The sequence below is a fragment of the Heteronotia binoei genome, chromosome 8, assembly GCF_032191835.1.
Source record: "Heteronotia binoei isolate CCM8104 ecotype False Entrance Well chromosome 8, APGP_CSIRO_Hbin_v1, whole genome shotgun sequence".
Lineage (NCBI taxonomy): Eukaryota > Metazoa > Chordata > Lepidosauria > Squamata > Gekkonidae > Heteronotia > Heteronotia binoei.
In genome coordinates this window covers 12,361,899-12,382,141 of record NC_083230.1, presented here as the reverse complement: position 1 = coordinate 12,382,141, position 20,243 = coordinate 12,361,899, and the positions used below count along the sequence as shown (strand labels likewise).

Sequence of the window (20,243 nt, the reverse complement as noted above, 5' to 3'; positions counted from 1 at the left end):
GCACAACTATTACCAAGCACATCCCAAAAATTTATAATAAGGTTGTACCTAATACCGTCATGCTAGCTTGTGAGTGCTTTGCATGAGCTTGAAAGAAAGAAAGAAAAATAAAAGTCAAGGCAATATCTTAACCAAAGACCAGCATTCCTTTGCAAAGGTTGAAGTCCTCTCCCATTTGAAAAAAAATTAGGAATAAAATAGGTTTTACTAAATAAAGTGTGACGAAATGCCTTCTTTGCTGGAACTCATTTCAAGATTTTTCCTGTGGGAGGGAGTCAGCTCTCTTTCGCTCGCTCGCTCTCTCTCCCCATCCCCTTCTTAACCACAGAGGAGGAAGCCATTTGCTAGAGGGGCAGAATGAAAACAGGAAGTTCCAGACATGCTTTGAGGCTTTTCTTCCCAGAGTGCTCTAGAGAAAAGGTGACCAGATCCTGGGCAGGAAGGAGAGTTTTGAGATATTTCCCAGTGAGAGAGAAAGAAGGGGGAGAGCGCTGAGCCCTCAAAGAGAGCAGACCTCGGGCTGGGCTGGGCTGGGCTACACAGCAGCCATTTTGAGAGACCAAGCAGCCTGTTGGGAAGCGGCAGATTTCTCTGGTGACGTGAAGGGCTACAGGCCAAACTTGCAAGGTTTTAAGACGTATGCCTACTCTGTTCAAAACAGCTAGCTAGAACATGTGTTAAGAGGAGGGGAAGAAGGAATGAATTTATTCCAAATTTCTTTTGTTTCCATTTTGCTGGGTTAAGGGTATATATATGTAGATTTTTTTTCTTTTTAATAAATATCACATTTTGAATCTGGCAGTGTTCTCTGGGCCACATAGTTCCCCAACTGCCTTAGACCATGCTACATTAAGAGGGGAATCCTGGGAAGGGGGAAGGCAAGCAGGTGCCAATCCTCCAGGATTCTCACCAAGAAGGCATTTGGTCCCTGTATTAACCGGGCGCTGGGTAACAGGAGACCAGAGGAGGGGCCTCAGGTTGAGAAGGGAGTCAGGAGTCTGTCCCTCTGGGCAGGAAGAGCCCAAAAGGATAGTGGTGGCAGTGATACCCTAAGTGGCAGGAATTGGAATAGCTCTCCCCAGGAGTTAGCAACCCAATGGAGGGAGTGGACAGGTATGGGTCTGCAAGAAAAAGCAGGCAGGCTCTGCACACAAGCAGAATTTACAGAATAAAAGCGCCAGAAAGAGAGCAACGCATTTCTTACATCAAATGTTTTAATGCTCGCTTCAGTTGTTCGATATTTTGGTATCCAGACAGAAAAGACTTGACTTGGTTTACTGCTAACATCGATATTATACACTAGTTACTCAAGTCTAAAAACTGTATTGATCTACTTGACATGACCTTAGCACATAATTTAATCTAATTACTTGACAGAGTTCAGACTAACTGGGTAATGGACCCATTAAGATGTTCTGGACCAGGTGCCTGATGGAACCTGATGGTGCTTGGAGATTTTCCCTCCCTAGTCACTGATGATTCAGTTGTGGCTCTGACTGCTCTGTGGAATGGGGAGGTGGCCTAGGCTGTTGAAATTAGGGATGTGCATGAACCAGGAAAATGGAGCTTCATCCTGGTTCATGGTTCGTGGGGTCACACAAACGATGAACCTTCACATTTATTGAACCAGCTCATTTCATGAGATTTGTGAAGTGGTAAAATGCCCTCTCTATGCCAAACCTGCAGCTAGTTTCCAGCTGATTCTCCTTTGCTGGACCTCCAAGTTTGGTGAAGATTGGATGGGGTGGGGGGACAGGTTTACAGAGAAATCACATCCAGAGGTTCACAAGTGTGTCAAACTGATACCCTCCAAGCTATAGGCATCAAACTCATGTAGGGTGCCCATCTACCTGCCCAACAAGTTTGGTGAAGATTTGGCTTTTGGGGGTGGAGTACTGCCCGCAGACCTGTAGCCAGGATTTTTTCCTGAGTGGTTCCGGGGGGCACTAATTAAATTAACCTAAACATAGCGGAGGTAGTTAAATTAAATCCCCTCCTTTCTAATTAGGTAAAGGATGACCTTTCTGGCTTGGCATCTCTATGCGCCTGCACCAGGTGGCAAGGGAGGATCTTGCCGTAGGTGCTTCCTCCAGCGGGCAGTTGCAGCTTTCCCTGCATCAGTGAGGACTAAGGACTCCCGATATCCTCCCCTCTTTAGAATTCTATTGCTTCTTGGTGATAATAATAATAATAATAATATTTTTTTATTTATACCCTGCCCTCCCCACCAAGGCAGGCTCAGGGCGGCTTACAAGACACGGTACAAGCCATGATATGACAATAAAATCAGAATAATAACAATTAAAATACAATTCATAAATTAAATTAATTTAAGTTAAATAAGTAATCTAAAAACCAGTATAACTTAATGGTGCTACAATTTCAGTGCATACATAAAGATGGCTTGATATTATTGCCAAGGTTCCACCTAAAAAGGCAAGTTGGAAGAGGGCGGTTTTGCAGGCCCTACGGAACAGATTAAGAGAACGGACCAATGTTGTTTAAGCCGCACCACACCACCAGTCTGAAGCAATTTTGGTTTTATTTATTTAATAGGCTTATATTCCGCCTTTTCCTGTAAAGAGGCTCAACGCAGATCCCAGCGTATAAAAATAACAATATAAACCTACATATCAAAGTTAAAACACCAATTTAAAATAAACAGTAAAAACAATAAATAAAACACACCGCCGGCGGAGAGGGCACAGCATATCAATAACCAGTTGTAGGCCCATCATAAACAATGGTAATAACAATAGGATAGCACTGCAATAAAGCACAATGTCCCCACAAGGGAGGCCAAATAATAGGGAACCCGCTGCCTCAAACATAGGCCTGGTGGAACAGCTCTGTCTTACAGGCCCTATAAAATGGCAGTAATTCAGGTAGGGCCTGGATCTCCACAGGGAGTTAATCCCGACAGGCAGGGGCCAGGGCTGAAAAGGCCCTGGCGCTGGTTGAGGCAAGTCGGACATCCTTAGGATCAGGGGTGGTCAGGAGGTGTTGCATAGCCAATCGCAACGACCTCTGGGGCGTATATGGGGAAAGGCGGTCCCTCAGGTATGCTGGTCCCAGACCGCGCAAGGCTTTAAATGTCAGTACCAAAACCTTGAAGCGGATCCGGTACTCAATAGGTAGACAGTGCAGTTGGCGCAGCACTGGCTGAATGCTTGCTCGTAAAGGCAATGCAGTTAACAGCCGTGCTGCCGCATTCCACACTAGCTGGAGCTTCCGGATCAGCTGCAAGGGTAAGCCTGCGTAGAGCGAGTTATAGTAATCCAACCTGGAAGTGACTGTTGCATGGATCACAGTAGCTAAAGCCCGGCCTGCCGAAGGTGCTGAAAGGCAGATCGGGCAACTGCTGTGACCTGGGCCTCCATGGTGAGTGAGGCATCCAGTATCACTCCCAGACTCCTCATCTTCTGAACCGGCGCAAGAGATGCACCATCCATGGTTGGGAGTCGGCGGCCCAACTCTAGTCCCCCATGGTTCAGGTACAGGACCTCCGTCTTGGTGGATTGAGTTTCAGCCAGCTTTGTCACAACCATCCAGCCACGGCTTCCAAGGCCCTGGTCAAATGCTCCAGAGTGATGTCTGGAGCTTCCAAGGCCATCCATCAACAGATAGAGCTGTTTCTGCTTCCTTCCTGCTTCTGAGCTGTATGCTGCTCTTGCTACTGGTAAGGGGTGAGTTGAGGAGGGTAAGAGCAATCACCTTGGGCTGGCAGCAGCACAGCTTGAGAAGTACCTGGCCCACCAATATTCCAAACTGAAGACTGGGGTGGGAAGGAGCTGCTGGGGTGGGGGCACTGAAGATTTGATAGGGGCTGTGACCCTGTGTGCCCCCCCCCACTGGCTAAGGCCCTGACTGCCTGACTCCTCATTGCAAACATTGCCCATCTGCAGCAACAATCCTTCTCCTCAGGCCCTGAAGGCAGTCACCTACCCGCCTCCCCCTGGTGGCAAGTTTTTGGCAGATGGCCTGCCAGACACACACACCCCCTTCAGGCCTGGGAGGCAGTCCGAAAACAAAGATCCACTGGCCCCCATCCCACCCCCAGGTGAAATATCTTTTCCCTTGGTCATCAGGGTGACACATTATACCAATAAGCGATCCCCATTGACAAATTACACTAAGGTGATTGAAAGGTTCAGTCAAACAAATTCGCTTGCATGGGTGGATGTTTGACAAGGTAGAGGTTTTTATAGGTGAATAACAGTCCACAGGGTGGGTGTTGTGCTATGAGATAGATACTGGTCCATTAGGTATGAGGTAGGAGTTTTATTTATTAAATTAGATTTGTTGTCCCTTGTAAAACACACATTTTGGAATTCTAGTGGGTAAGTATGCCCTGTATGAGCCAGTGTTTGGGCTCTCCCCCCTCCACTTGCCTCTCACACAGCAGGCGGGTAGACTTGATGCTACGAGAAAAATGGGCAGCTGGGCACTGGCAGGTCACCAGCAAGGTGCACATCTCAAGAGTGGCTGCATCCCAGGTGGCCTTGACACTGCTCTCTAGCCCGAGAGCATCCTTCACCCCCAGGTGCAGTCCGTGCACCAGGCAGATGATGCCCTTAAGGCACACAGTCCTCACTGCTACCAGGATGTTGGCACAGACATCCGTGACCATGTAGCCAGTGATGATGTCACCCATGCCCACCACTACTTCAGGCTAGTGTGGATTGCAGTGGTGATGTTCTTCACCAATTGATCTGCATCCATCCCGTGAGCATGAAGTAAAACCACTTTGTAGCCTGGCAGCAGGGTTGTCCCCTCCTTTGGGGGCCCTGGTCTTGCCCTGGCAGTCCGGAGATCCTCCAGTTGCCAACAGTGGGCAAAAAGGGAGAGACAGTCATGCTGCTGGCTGCTCCGGAGGTCTGCCATGAAGAGCATAATCCATCCACACGCTCTGGAGAGCTCGGCCTTGACCATCTCCACCACAGAGAAGTACATGGACAACAAAAGTCGCTGGCTCAGGGTCCTCCACGAGGGGATGGAATACCATGGAGCAACACAGTGCAGCAGCCAGCAAAAGGCCACATCCTCCACTATTGACAAAGGTTGGCCAACCACAGCAACCATCTCATCGACAAGGTGAGTGCCTCCGGGCTCTTCCCCCTAGCCCTTTTGCTTGGCAGTGTCAGCGTCCATGTGGGAATGACCTCATGGAGAGTGGCCTGCCTGGAGGTTCCATTCTGACCCATAGCACCCTCAGTGTGAGCCGTTTAGCTTGGAGGGGACTCCCACTCCCCCCCTTCTCCCCATTGAAACAAAGTGGGCCTCTTCTTGCTCCTGCTAGGTGCCACTCTTCGCTCTGGAGGCAACAGACTTGGATGCACTCTTTGCAAGCGCCTGCACAGGGTGGAAGATGATAAGTGGTGGGGTTCCAAAAACCTCTACCTCTGGATGTTGCATATGTGATACAGGGTTGTTGGAGAGGGTGCAAGAATGTTTCCAAATTGTGGACTGGAAATGGGGACACAAAATTAGGGTAGGTGGGAGGCATAACAGTTGTGGTGTGGTGCTGGGTTGGGAGGACTGATGGAGAGGTGAACTTGAGGCAGGAGCAGGCCCCAGGAGTTGAGATGTGGAAAGGTTAGATGTTCCCCACCACATCCTAATTCAACAGTCTCAGATTCCTCCTCTGCAAACAGGTTTAGCAACTGCTGTGGTTTTGGCAGTGCTAATAGCTCTGAGTCCATCCCCAAGAATACATCGAGGGGATGGGGGAGGAAGGCTCTGCCTCTAAGACCCCTGCTGACACCCCAGTACATTTGGACACGGGTGGACTGACAGGATGCTCTTGTTCCACAGGGATGGATGAGTAGACTTCTTCCCCTTGCAATGAAGCATCCCTGTCCCCCATTCTCATCCTCATTGCACAGAGGAGTGTTGACAATTAGGCAGGAGGTTGGATCCACAGCAGAGGCACCCACAGGCTGATCCCCTCTGCTTGGCTTGAGCAGAAGGACAGATGATGGCTTAGAGCCCTGAGTCCACCAGACACTTCCCCAGCCAGGAACATGTGTTTAAAAATTCCACCGAGAGGGATTGTGGATCCTCAGCCGAGGAACCCAGTCGCTAACCCCTCTGCTTGGTTTGATCAGAAGGACAGGTACCTTAAAGCCATAAGCACCAAATACCCCCAACCCCACTATTCATACTGAGGAATAACTTCCCGTTCCCTCCCCTCTATGCCTAACTGCCTGCTGCCAAGAAAAAAAATGCTTTGTGTGAGCTGGGGATATATATCCATTCTGCTCCCATACAGCAGAATAGGAGCTCTCCTGTTGGCAGCCACCACTGTCTGTCAAGCTTTGAGGCGGAACTATCGGTGTTTACAGGGCTGCAGAAGTTCATCCCCCCACTGTGTTGATGATTAATTGATCAGTGCCAGCATGTCTGCCACATGAACTGCCAACGTGAACTGTGCAAACCTTCATTAAATCCATGTTATTTAATATCTATATGAGAGGTCATCAGGAGCTATGGGGGCTGCATTATCATCAGGAGAGCCAGTTTGGTGTAGTGGTTAAGTGCGCGGACTCTTATCTGGGAGAAGCAGGTTTGATTCCCCACTCTTCCACTTGCACCTGCTAGCATGGCCTTGGGTCAGCCATAGCTCTGGCAGAGGTTGTCCTTGAAAGGGCAGCTGCTGTGACACCCCTCCAGCCCCACCCACCTCACAGGGTGTCTGTTGTGGGGGAGGAAGGGAAAGGAGATTCTGAGCCGCTCTGAGACTCTTCGGAGTGGAGGGCGGGATATAAATCCAATATCTTCATCTACCTCACAGGGTCTCTGTTGTGGGGAAGGAAGGTAAAGGAGATTGTGAGCCGCTCTGAGACTCTTCGGAGTGGAGGGCGGGATATAAATCCAGTATCTTCATCTACCTCACAGGGTGTCTGTTGTGGGGGAGGAAGGGAAAGGAGATTGTGAGCCGCTCTGAGACTCTTCGGAGTGGAGGGCGGGATATAAATCCAATATCTTCATCTACCTCACAGGGTGTCTGTTGTGGGGGAGGAAGGGAAAGGAGATTGTGAGCCGCTCTGAGACTCTTCGGAGTGGAGGGCGGGATATAAATCCAATATCTTCATCTACCTCACAGGGTGTCTGTTGTGGGGGAGGAAGGGAAAGGAGATTGTGAGCTGCTCTGAGACTCTTCGGAGTGGAGGGCGGGATATAAATCCAATATTTTCATCTACCTCACAGGGTGTCTGTTGTGGGGGAGGAAGGGAAAGGAGATCGTGAGCCACTCTGAGACTCTTCGGAGTGGAGGGCGGGATATAAATCCAATATCTTCATCTACCTCACAGGGTGTCTGTTGTGGGGGAGGAAGGGAAAGGAGATTGTGAGCCGCTCTGAGACTCTTCGGAGTGGAGGGCGGGATATAAATCCAATATCTTCATCTACCTCACAGGGTGTCTGTTGTGGGGGAGGAAGGGAAAGGAGATTGTGAGCCGCTCTGAGACTCTTCGGAGTGGAGGGCGGGATATAAATCCAATATCTTCATCTACCTCACAGGGTGTCTGTTGTGGGGGAGGAAGGTAAAGGAGATTGTGAGCCGCTCTGAGACTCTTCGGAGTGGAGGGCGGGATATAAATCCAATATCTTCTTCTTCAATATGAGGATAACTAATTCTACTGTTAATTTCCTCTTAATTCCAAGGATGCTATTAAACTTCTAAAACGGTGCTTAGCGAACAAGCAGAAACTTAATTTTGAAAGGAGAAATTCTGGGTTAGTGGAAAGGCAGACCAGGAACTTGATATCTCTGTCATGGATAGGGCTATACTTCCCTTGAAACGCCAGGTATAGCTTGAGAGAGCTGCTTGACACAGTGGTCACCTTAGAAACCCAGGCGGCTCAGAGTGCTTCCGCCCAGCTTTGTCTGGTGTATCTGCTATGTTCCTGGGTCAGTCAGATTTAGCCACAGGGATCCATGCTAAGTTACAGCTAGACTGGACTACTGCAATGTGCTCTGCTTGGGCTACCTTTGAAGAGTATGCTGATGCTTCAGCTAGTGCAGAATGTTGTGGCTACACTGCCTGTGAGGGCCAACTATCATGACCATGTGGCCCCCAATACTGCAGAAATTACACTGGCTCCCAAACCCAATTCAAGGCCTTTTTAGATGACCAAAGGCTCTTCTTAAGGAGGGTGTTGGACACCTTCCTAAACTAATAACCAAAGTACTGAAGTGGATTCTACCACTTTGCTACCCCTTCAGCAAGTGAAGGATGAAGACTTCCTCCAGCCAAAGCTAGAGGAAGGCTCCCTAGAGGACGGCTGGATCAACCCCACTAACAACAATATTAGTATTTTGGCAAAGGGCAGTGGTGCAAGCAAAACCAGTAGTCCTACAAGTCAGGGAATAAGAGCTCAACAAATGTATATGGGGACCAGATAGACAGAGGCTGAGGCCACAGTCAGATCTCCATTAATTTCATTAGTTGATCCTTGGCCTTAAAAGTCACTCCCTATCTTCATTAGCATATCCTCTTGCTTGCACTGCCAACTCTTTAACATATTACTTCATCCACAAGCCACATCCATATTGGGGAAATGTCAACCCCCTAACCCCAAACTCAATTTCCTACCGCCTCTATCATTTGAATTTGCTACTGACACCGAATTGACACCAATCAAAGTCTACTCCCACTGGCATACATTGAGCCCATGCCTACTTACATCTTGTGAACTCATAGAACTGAGAATTTGGGAAGTCTGTCAAAAATGCTTCACATCTATTAAGCTCGGGTTTTTTGTATGTATGGTAACATACCAGCGCTACTGAATCAAGAAGATTCTTAACTGTTGAGGAAAGTATGGCAGAGCCATCTGGAAGGAAAAGTCTGTGGCCTACAGAGGAATGAAAATACAGCCAATGTAGCAGAAGAAATATAATATTCCAGCAAACAGTGGAACAGGCTATTGAAAAGCAACTCAAAAGCATCACCTGGAGTTAAGCAATCATTGATAAGTGTTTGGTGTCTCCAATGCAAAAAAGTATTTCTGCAAAGACATCTGTAGGAACCGAAGTCTCATAGACTCATGGTCAAAGAGGTGATGTGACAGAACTTAATTTGATACTCAAGGGCTGATTACAGACCGGCACTTTGGGTTGATTCAGAGAAGCCTCTGAAGTCGACCCAAAAAAACCCGTCCAGACGGCAACACCTGCCGCCCACCCCTGACCCACACTTACCCCGTCCTCGAGGACGCTCCAACCGCCTCAAAAAAGCACCACTTGGGGCAGCTCCAAGGCAGCGCCCAGCCGTCTGGAAGGCCGGAGGGTGCCTTACGAGCGCCTGGGGAGCCGCAAGTAGGATGCGTGAGCATTCCAGAAACTCCCTGGCCGCCCAAGGCCTGCCCCTTCTTCCAGCGCCATGTGGAGGCTCCGGGGCACTTTTCTTCTGGCCGGCTTTCTTCAGGGCGGCTGCAAGCCACCCCAAACTGGCCGTCTGGTATCACTTACAAATTTAAGAGAACGAGGCATTGGAAAGTTTTCAAAAGTGAAATCTGCTTCACAGAAAAGCCAGACCAAAACTAACCATTTCATAATCCTTTCACAAACAAGGAACCCTAAAGAAATACAAGTATATTTGCAGATGAAGTTTAGAAAACTTTAAATCTCCACTATGTGACGTTACATTTTATGACATACATGGCCCAGGCCCAACGAAGTCCCATTTATGTCAGATCCGACCCTCATCACAAATGAGTTCGACACCCTTGAAAAGCTATCTCCCTGTTGGATAGTTTCAATAGCTCTCTTCAAACGTTTTTAAATTTCCACAACTAAGAATGCTTACATAAGGCACATTCTTAATTTCTTTATGTAGCCCTCTGCTTTTAGAAAACATGATCGCTTTATATATAATCATTCTACAAAGGTCAGTTTGCACATATGGATATCATAAGTAGTTTGAATAAGCAGGTTTTAAGACAAAGAAATATGCAGAATTTTTGGAAACAAATGCATGGGCAAAAAACTTGGCAAACATCTCGAGGCACTATTCATGAAGGGGGTTTGCCTAAGCCAGCAGATAATCAGCTGTATGGGCAGGCTTGTGCCAAGATTCCTGGAGCCCTAGGCCCCCAGCCCACTACCACACCAGGGCGAGCGCGGCAGCTGGCAGCATAGCACTGAGTGCCTCTGAGTGAACCACTCAGCCTACCCAGGGAAGGCTGGGCAGTGTTGGTGCAGCAGCAGGTGCACTCACAGGTACTCAGAGACGGGCTCCAAGCGCCTGTGAGCACACCCAGTGCCAAGCCGCACCGCCCTGCCAACCCCGCTTGGCCTTCCCCAGGTTTATGTTTGGAAGGACAAACCCAGGGAAGGCTGAGTGGGGTCAGCACAGCAGTGGGTGCACTCGGAAGCACCAGGAGCCTGGATCCAAGCCCCCTGTGAGTGCACCCACTGCCATGCTGATCCACCGAGCACAGTGCCCTTTCCCCACCGCCGACCTGCCCACAGATGGAGAAGGGCTGCAGGGAGGAGGGCAGCAATGATGATGATGATGATGGTATTGGATTTATACCTCACCCTCCGCTCTGAATCTCAGAGACTCAGAGCTCCCAATCGCCTTTCCCTTCCTCCCCCACAACAGACACACTTTGAGGTGGGTGGGTCTGAGAGAGCTCTCCCAGAAGCTGCCCTTTCAAGGACAGCTCTGTGAGAGCTACGGCTGACCCAAGGCCATTCCAGCAGCTGCAAGTGGAGTGGGGAATCAAACCAGTTTCTCCCAGATAAGAGTTCATGCACTTAACCACTACATCAAACTGGGCAACCACGGCAGGGAAGGGGCACTAGAAATGGTAGGGGGGCCTATCAGCCACCCCTGAGGCTAAGCAGTGCCCTCGGTAGCTGCCTACCTGTCCTACTGGGATGCGTCGCCCTGTGTATAGACAAGGGGCATATGAACATATGAAGCTGCCTTATACTGAATCAGACCCTCAGTCCATCAAAGTCAGTATTGTCTTTTCAGACTGGCAGCGGCTCTCCAGGGTCTCAAGCTGAGGTTTCTCACACCTATTTGCCTGGGCCCTTTTTTGGAGATGCCAGGGATTGAACCTGGGACCTTCTGCTTCCCAAGCAGATGCTCTACCACTGAGCCACCGTCCCTCCCCATAAGGAGGGTGCTCCCTTGGTCCTGGGCAGCATTCTGCTGAACTGTAACTGCTGTACAGCAGAGAACACTGATGGAGCTTAGCACAATTCTGTGCAGGAAATAAGGTGTCAAAAAGTTGTGGCATTGGCAGTCTCATTTGGAATTTAAAACAAATAGTTTGCATAAAAGGGAAACATATGTTCTGATTACCTTTATGTTAAGCTCTGCCCTTCTGTTTAATGAATTCTATTTTTACTGCTGGTTATAGAATAAAACTTCATCGCACATTAATTTCTGAGTTGTGAGCACAGAACAGGGGTGAGAAGTCTAAATCCATTATTCAGGAACAAAGAGGGATAATGGAACATCTGTGAGATAGTATAATATGGTCTGTACGTCATCTTATGAGCTGAAATAATACTAATAATATTATTATTAGAATATAGCCTGTACACCATCTCAGAACTGAAGTAGTAGTAGTATGGTTTAGAAAAATAAATCCTTGGAATTTGATTTTGGCACAAAAATAATGGCACCGAGCAAGCAGGAACACAACAAGAATATCCAATACAGACTAATTTTGTGTGAGTCGATTTTTTGGAGCCAAAGTGAAATTAAAGAACAAACTTCATATTCAAGGGGTTTTACCGTTGTTTTTCATGGGTAAAATGGTTGTCAGACTCTGCTTGTACTTCAGGCTCAGATATCAGAATTTTAAATATACTTAAAAATAATTATTGCATTCTGCATAAATTTTAATTGCAAGAGACTACTTATTAAATATTTATAGTTAAGAGCTGCATCTGAATTTTGGATTAGAAAGCACTAAACTCGGAAAGTTAACAAGACTCATTAGTAATAGGGAACCTTTTAAAGACTGAAAAATCAGACAACTTCTGAAGTGAACACTTCACATTCCCTACAGATTTATTCCCTTCAAAGGGGGGGGGGGTGCTTTAAGCTTGCATTTCTCAAAAATTCAAGTGCTAAACTGCTGTGATGTGTTAGTGCTAAAATCTGCTGATGAACTGGTGGCTATGTTCTCTAGAGCACACCCCATAGATGTACATGAAACTTTGCCACAACTTTTACACTCTTCATTGAGCAAACCATCCTAGTTAAATGTCAATACCCATCAACACCAGACTCTGTAGTTTTACACGTTCGCTACAAAAGATAATTTCGTGGCTAGAATATATTTCGTTCTGTTGTAGTACATAGAAACATATCCATCCCAGCGTCATGGGAGGGGGAGGAAGAGAAAAATGTAGCACTGTCTTGATTTACTGCTCTACCCTCTTATGACAAACCAAGCCTGAAATTGAGAATGGAAGTGCCTTCTTTCGTCTCACTGCTTTGAAGTACCACCGATTAGCTAGCAATGGCTCAAGCAAAGTCATATGGTCAGAAATAAAGCTATGATCATAAAACACAGGAGTACTTACTGAAAGCAACTTCCATGTGATTGGCCGGACTGGTTTTGGAATTCCGGACCAACTTAGTTTCCGCAGTTCTTCTGCTCCCCCAGCAACAAAAAAGAAATAGCAGACTTCAGTGAGAAGACAGCACACTAAATAGGTATAAGTTAATGCCATGAACTATCAAAAATAATAATAAATTTTACATTAAAAGGTAAAGTGCAAGGTAGTATACATGAAGCATCTAGACCGTAAGTGTCAAATGTATTTGTTACGAGGACAAGATCTGACAAAAATGTTGCTTTGTTGGGACAGGCCATGCGCGTCATAAAATATAACACAAGGTACCAGAGATAAAAACTTGATAAAGGTGATTACAGATGGCAAATGGCAATAGCAGAGTTGATTAGATTAGACGCGATATGCAGAGGGAAAATAGGTGTGGAGATACTAGCGTTGGGAATGAGACAGGAAACCTAGGTCTCGATTCGATCCAGAAGGATTCAGTCCAGGAATAAGTCTGACATCAGAAACCACAACATTTTGCTGACCTCAGAGCAGCAGTGCTCTTACAAAGGAATTGCAAAGAGAGATTAGGAAGAGAGACTGCTGAGTTGCAACTGATACTGACGCTCAAGACAATCCATCCTCCTGAACTGAGAACTGATTTTTTTCTGTCTCATTACTAATGTGTGCTATTATCATTTGGCATCTGAAATCACTTCACCCTTCAAGATATAAGGACTAATCCAAGTGTTCTAATTCCTAATCAGGATCTTGCTGGGGGGGGAAAGAAAAGAAATCTAGACAGGAACAGAGAAATGAATTAAAAAAAAAACTTTTCACAATAAGCCAAAATAATTTTATCAGCGTACATTTTACTTGTCAGAAGAACCCATCCTTCCACCCACCCGCACTGTCTCCGCTCCACCTACCTCACAGGATGTCTCTTGTGGGGAGGGGAAGGGAAAGGAGATTGTATGCCACTCTGAGACTTCTTCAGGTAGTGAAGGGCAGGGAATAAGTCCAATCTTTTCTTCTTCTTAAATAAAACGTTGTTGGTCTTAATTCTGCCACAAGAGTCCAATATTGTTCTCTCTCTCTCTCTTTTCTCCCCCTTTGTCCCCAAAAGAGAAGCAGCCCCAGAGAAGCAAGCAGAAGGCAGAGAGGGGTCTGAGAGAGAGAGGCAGGCTTGTCTTTGTATCTCTCCTGCAATGCACGAAGCAGCCACAGAGCTCTCCATGTGCCTGTGTGTGTGAGAGAGTGAGAGAGAAAGCAAGGGGGAAGAGAAAGAGGCAAGAGGCAAGAGGCAGGAAGCAAAGAGTCATTGGGGGAGCTGGGGGGAAAGCAAGGTATGGTGCAGCTGCAGTAGCAGCCCTGGAAAGGAAACAGGAGGAGGTTGCTTTGGGGGCCAGATTTGAGCACTGCAGGGCCCAGATGAAGCCCATGGTCTGCGTGTTTAACACCCCTGGTAGACTTTGGCAATCCAGGACCTGACATTTTGATTATATTTTTCTCACAACCCTCTCAATCCCGCCCCTTTGTTGGCACATACCAGATGCCAGGCAGCATTTCCCCAAAACACATGCGGCAACCTGCATATGACTTGTAAAGAGTCTTGTCCTCTCATGTCCTCAAAATAATACAATGACTGTCAAAAGCAGTCATTCAACATATAAAGAGATTTAGTAGACCATTAAAAAGCAAGCTTAAGAAAATGTACAGGCCTAAGAAACCACATCTCAGAGGGTAGCCAGCTCTATAGGGTCACAATTCAAGAGGCCCTGCCTTCAGTTCAAATTGTTTCTGTTCCTAGATTGGAAGGAACTCTGCTCCACAGAGAGCATTACTTAATAACTAGTCCAGTGGCACCTACTCGTATCCTACTGCTTCACTGAGAAATTTTTAATTATTAAAATATTTATACCTCACTTTTCCTTTGGGCTCAAGTCTGAGGCCTTCTGCCAGTCTATGGAGACTTACCCTAACTTAAGTGGTTCTTCTGTTGGAAAAAGCGTTAAAGCTGGAGTCGGAGTAAGGCTCTTTAGGCTGAAGGAAGGCTCCTTGGAGGATGATCGGTTCTACCCTGCTAGGCCATTCATTCAGGGTAAGAAGGGGCCTAGAAAAACTTTCAGAGCAACTCACAGATAAAGGAAACAGTTTCACTGAAAACTTGAACTCATACTACTCAACTGAAAACTGCCATTGGCGAATATTGTCTGTGAATGCAGAGTAGACTCTCCTTCTATGCTTGCACCATTAGCATTGGAAAACACAGTGAAAGCTATATCATTTTGATCTCAGAACTATAACAGCTGCAATTATGCTGTAATCCACCCTGAACCTGTTGGTGGAGTAGGGCACAATATACATTTACTAAAATAAAATAAAATAAATTAGGACTAGAGAGGAGCACGTACTGGAGAACAAACCTAATTTTTCCATGGATGGGGCCAGGTTGTTGTCCCTGAGCCCAATCTGTGCCATCCTGCTGACCAGGACCTCCTACGACCCTCTCAAGAAGGTCATAAAGTCCATGTGGGTGGAGCTCGCAAAAGTCATTTAAAGGTAAAGTGTTCCCTTTATAAGGCTTTTGCAATGCTGTACAGCACACGAATGAAGGCTGAGTGGTAACCTGAACTCATGAATGAAGACCTAGCAGTGTGAAGTGAAGGCCACGAGTTCATACATTTCTGGGTTACCTGGAAGGGAACCAGAAGTATGTGAGGTTGCAACTCGGCCTTCACTCATGTGTGGCTTTTCAAAATCCATTTAAAGGCAACGCATTTCTCTAAAGGCTTTGTAAGCTATGTGGTGTCACAGACCAAATGGACCACAACCCCATCTGTTAAATATGGAGGTTCATGGTCTGAGGGTCTGTAAACCCCATGGACCTCAGAACTCCATGGTCTGGTTTTTCTGGACCATGTCCATCCCTAATTAGTACTCTTTCAACCAACTACAGTACCTAAGCCTGAGTACTAGTACCCAGCAATCAAACAGGATATATGTTCTGGCTACTGCTCTGAGGTGATCTGAAAGCTGAGCTTGCAGACTCTGAAAAGGGGAAATTCCCTGCCTACATTCCTAAAAAAGTGAGACAGCTCAGCTTTCAAAGTATCAAGGTGCCACAAAAAGGGGTCATCCTCGGTCATTACAAATCCTCTCACTGACACCAGTTTGAGATGATATGACATCATTTTTGGCTTAAATATATCCAAATTATCAAACAACATACAGTCACAGAAGAGGGAGAGACAGAGAGACACATGCACACAGGCAGACAAGACAGTATGATTGGCCAGTTTGGGGATCCCTATGAGAATCAACCAAGTATTAACCAAGTAGACTTTCCTATGAAAACATAGGTAGAGTTTGTTTTGATAGAGGAGTCAACCCTCTAGCCAGAAGGTTGCCAAGAATAAAGCTAATGGTTACAGACAGTAATAAAATAGTCAAATCATGCAAACAAATGTGGCTCTTTTTTATTTATTTATTTACCTTAAATTTCTATCCCACCCTCTCCGCAAGCGGACTGAGGGCAGCTAACAGTCACTTCCAACATTTACATTTATAGGTTAAAACCAATAAAATACAATTTCAATTAAAACATTCTAGAAAACATTCTGTGGTGCTGTCCTCAATACAGGTCGGTTCTTTTCCTGATGGTGATTGTCTAGTAATCATAACTCTTTAGAGATGTGGGTGGCAGTCTTCTCCCAGATCAGATGTTAAATACCTGTCGAAACAGTTCTGTTCTGCAGGCCCTGCAGAAGGTAGAGAGATCCCGCAGAGCCCTTATGGATTCCGGGAGGGCATTTCATATTCCTGGTGCTGCCACCAAGAAGACCCTAGCCCTCGTGGAACATAACCTGGCCTCCTTTGGTCCAGGGATGGACAATATATTTTGTGTCTCTTCCCTCCCCCACTTTTTCAAACCAAGTTGCATATCAACTGGAGACAATACAGTCCTTTCAGTTCGCACCTTCCAAGGCCGTTCACATACCCTACGCTAAGGGAGGAACCATCATTCCAGGTGCCAGATGCCAGATCCCCATTTCTGTGGCAACTAGATAAGCTATGAGTTACAGACACCAGATCTAAACCAAAAAAGCATAAGAACATAAGAGAAGCCATGTTGGATCAGGCCAACGGCCCATCCAGTCCAACACTCTATCACAGTGGCCAATAATTTATACACACACACACACACTGTGGCTAATAGCCACTGATGGACCTCTGCTCCATATTTTTATCTAATCCCCTCTTGAAGCTGGCTATGCTTGTAGCTGCCACAACCTCCTGTGGCAGTGAATTCCACATGTTAATCACCCTTTGGGTGAAGAAATACTTCCTTTTATCCATTCTAACCCGACTGCTCAGCAATTTCATTGAATGCTCACGAGTTCTTGTATTGTGAGAAAGGGAGAAAAGGGACTTCTTTCTCTACCTTCTCCATCCCATGCATAATCTTGTAAACCTCTATCTTGTCACCCCGCAGTCGATGTTTCTCCAAACGAAAAGCAAAAGAGCCTCTGAGCTGCAAAACGAAAGAGCATCGCCTTCCCCATCCCCTTTCACAGGCATTGTAAGCAGGCAGCTGAGCCACAATAAGCAGTTACGTTACATTAAACATGCAGCAAAGAAAATAGTCCCTGGCAGGACACCATCCTGACAATCCCAAAATAAAGTTATAGCAGCACAACGGGATCCCCCCTCCTGAGTTCAGCACTGCAGATGACACTATTAGAGAGCCTCCAAAAAGCAGAGCAGTGCTCCCCTTTGAGATGATAAAGAGGTGGTATGGCACCACACCAGTGTCCAGAGCGACATTCAAAGATATGATGGGAATGGGCATACACCTTGTAACAACTTATTTATTTATTTATTACTTTACATTTATATCCCGCCCTCTCCGCAAGCGGACTCAGGGCGGCTTACAGTATCATAAAAACAATCAATTCCATAAAACATATAAAACCATAATACATTTATCAGTTTAAAACCATTACGCTATCTCAATCCAGTCTGGCGGTATTGGGTTCTGACTATGACCACCAGCTTCTGTAGGATGTCCGGTGGCAGCCCATTTTCAGTCAACCAGAAAAGCCTGTCTAAACAGTTCGGTCTTAAAGGCCCTGCGGAACGCCGACAAATCCCGCAGGGCCCTTATAGCTTCTGGGAGGGTGTTCCAGAGTTCTGGTGCTGCCACCGAGAAGGCCCTAGATCTTGTTGCGCATAGCCTGGCTTCTTTTGGGCCAGGGGCAGACAGCAGATTTTTTGTCCCTGATCGCAGTGCTCTCTGGGGGATATATGGGGAAAGGCGGTCCCGTAGATAGGCAGGTCCCTGACCATAAAGGGCTTTAAAGGTTAATACCAACACCTTGAAGCGAACTCGGAACACAACAGGCAACCAGTGCAGCTCTCTCAGCACTGGCCGAATGTGCTCCCGTCGTGGTAGCCCCATTAACAGCCGTGCCGCAGCGTTCTGCACTAGTTGTAGTCTCCGGGTTAGCGTCAGGGGTAGCCCCATGTAGAGAGCATTACAGTGATCTATTCTTGAGGTGACCGTAGCATGGATTACCGTCGCTAGGTCGCTGCGGTCCAGGTAAGGGGCCAGCTGCCGTGCTTGCCGAAGATGGAAAAAGGCAGATCTAACAGTGGCTGCCACCTGAGCCTCCATTGTAAGGGAGGACTCAAGGAGCACGCCTAAGCTTTTGACCTTGGGGACCGGTATTAGTGGCACCCCATCAAGGGCCGGCAGCTGGATCTCTCTCCCCGGACCGCCCCGACCCAGGTAGAGAACCTCCGTCTTCGTCGGATTCAATTTCAGCCGACTCAGTCTGAGCCAGGAGGCCACGGCTTGTAATGCCAGGTCTAGATTTTCCAGGGTACAGTCAGACTGGCCACCCATCATTAGGTAGAGCTGGGTGTCATCCGCATATTGATGGCAACCCAGTCCATACCTCCTGACTATCTGGGCAAAGGGGCGCATATAGATATTAAATAACATCGGGGATAGGACCGCTCCCTGCGGCACCCCGCAACTAAGGGAGTGCCTCTGGGATGCTTCCTCCCCTATCACCACCCTTTGTCCCCGATCTTGGAGAAAGGAAGTCAGCCACTGCAAGGCAGATCCCTGTATCCCCACATCGGTGAGGCGGTCAGTCAGTAGCTGGTGGTCAACCGTGTCAAAAGCGGCTGACAGATCTAATAACAGCAGCACTGCAGAGCCGCCCTGATCCAGATGTTGCATAAGATCATCCATGAGGGCGATCAGAACTGTCTCCGTCCCGTGACCTGGCCGAAAGCCGGACTGGAATGGATCCAGTGCGGAAGTGTCCTCCAGGAATCCCTGCAGCTGAGTCGCCACTGCCCGCTCTATGACCTTACCCAGGAAGGGATATTCCCTTTAAAACTGAAATATTCCCTTTAAAGCAAACACGCGGGAATGAAAAGTCTCTGTCTGTCCCAAAACAATGCATTCATAACTAAACCACAGGCTTATACTGAAACGTTGCTCTCTTCTATAAGCAATCTATATAGGTTATCAGCCCTGACAAGGTCAGAAGTTTATTTATTACACGTGTCAAGTGAAAACCTTGCATCCCAGAAAAAGATCACCCATGTCACGTTATTCTTCAAGATTGAATTACTAAGGGCCCTCATGTATGACTAGCTTGCACGTGTGAAACTGTATCCTGACAGGACTTCCTTCTCCTAAGAAAAGTTGTCTATTCTTCTTTACTTTCAAGTATATTTCCATGTCGTTACCTATAGCCTAGAGAGGCAACCGTGGAAAGAGTTAAAAGTACCCTGAAGCAGTAACAAGCCAAAATTCTATGGATATAAAAAAAGACTCTCAAAACCCCATTTTAAATAATAAGGCAGCAATCCGAGTCCTCAGTAGGCCATCTTGTACTTTAATTAGGTAGTGGCCAACCTTTCGAAGGTGTCGTGGTGCCATCTGTTAGCACAACAGTAACCTCTGCCTCATCCCCTGCAGGACAAGTAACAGCCCATTTGCACAAATGACCTCACAAAGCATGTGGCCTTGATGTGACATATACCATTTCCCCCCTTTTACTGTTCATTTCAAGCAAACTCAGACTGGCTATTTGCTAAGGGGGAGGGGGAAGGTGCCATCTATGTGCATAAGGAATCGGAGTGTTACATCATGCTCTCTAAGCCCGTAACCATGTCCGTTGTGCCTAGAGACAGGAATTGAAAGTTTAACTGATTTTCTCAAGTGTGGCTACTTCACAGCCTCACCCCCATTGTATCAAAGGGTAATGAATCTGTATACTATTAGCCACCTGGGGCTGTGAATTGTGGATATCGAAACCCACAGAGGATAAAGAAATTTCTCTACACACTTGGGGCACTCCCCAGGTTTGCAGATAAATCTGAAAATAACTAAAAATACACAGGAGGATTTTAAATCCCCACCGTACCTGTGTGATGGAGTCTAGTAATAGTGGCAGGCTGTCCGGGAGTCGCTTTAGGCCCTGCCACTCTAGGCAATTCGAGAGCCTCTCCGGTAGGCCCTGCAATGTGGGTTCTGCTGAGCTTGGAAGGTGCGAACTGAAAGGGGGGGAAGGCACTGCAGTGGGCTGCCACACCTACCCCCCGACAATCACTGCCACGCCTCCCCCCGACATTGCCCAGGCTTCCCAAGTCTCAGGAGGCCTGGATGACGTCAGGGGGGCAGCGGG

General features: G+C 47.1%; 1 protein-coding gene across 1 annotated transcript in view; it reads right to left on the bottom strand.

The window, feature by feature from the left end:
- TBC1D22A (TBC1 domain family member 22A) overlaps positions 1 to 20,243 on the bottom strand; it is a 261,287-nt gene that overhangs the window by 175,376 nt on the left and 65,668 nt on the right. The window contains exon 5 of the mRNA XM_060244773.1: positions 12,556 to 12,626. Coding sequence (XP_060100756.1) covers positions 12,556 to 12,626 — 71 coding nt within the window. The remainder of the gene's footprint in view (positions 1 to 12,555; positions 12,627 to 20,243) is intronic.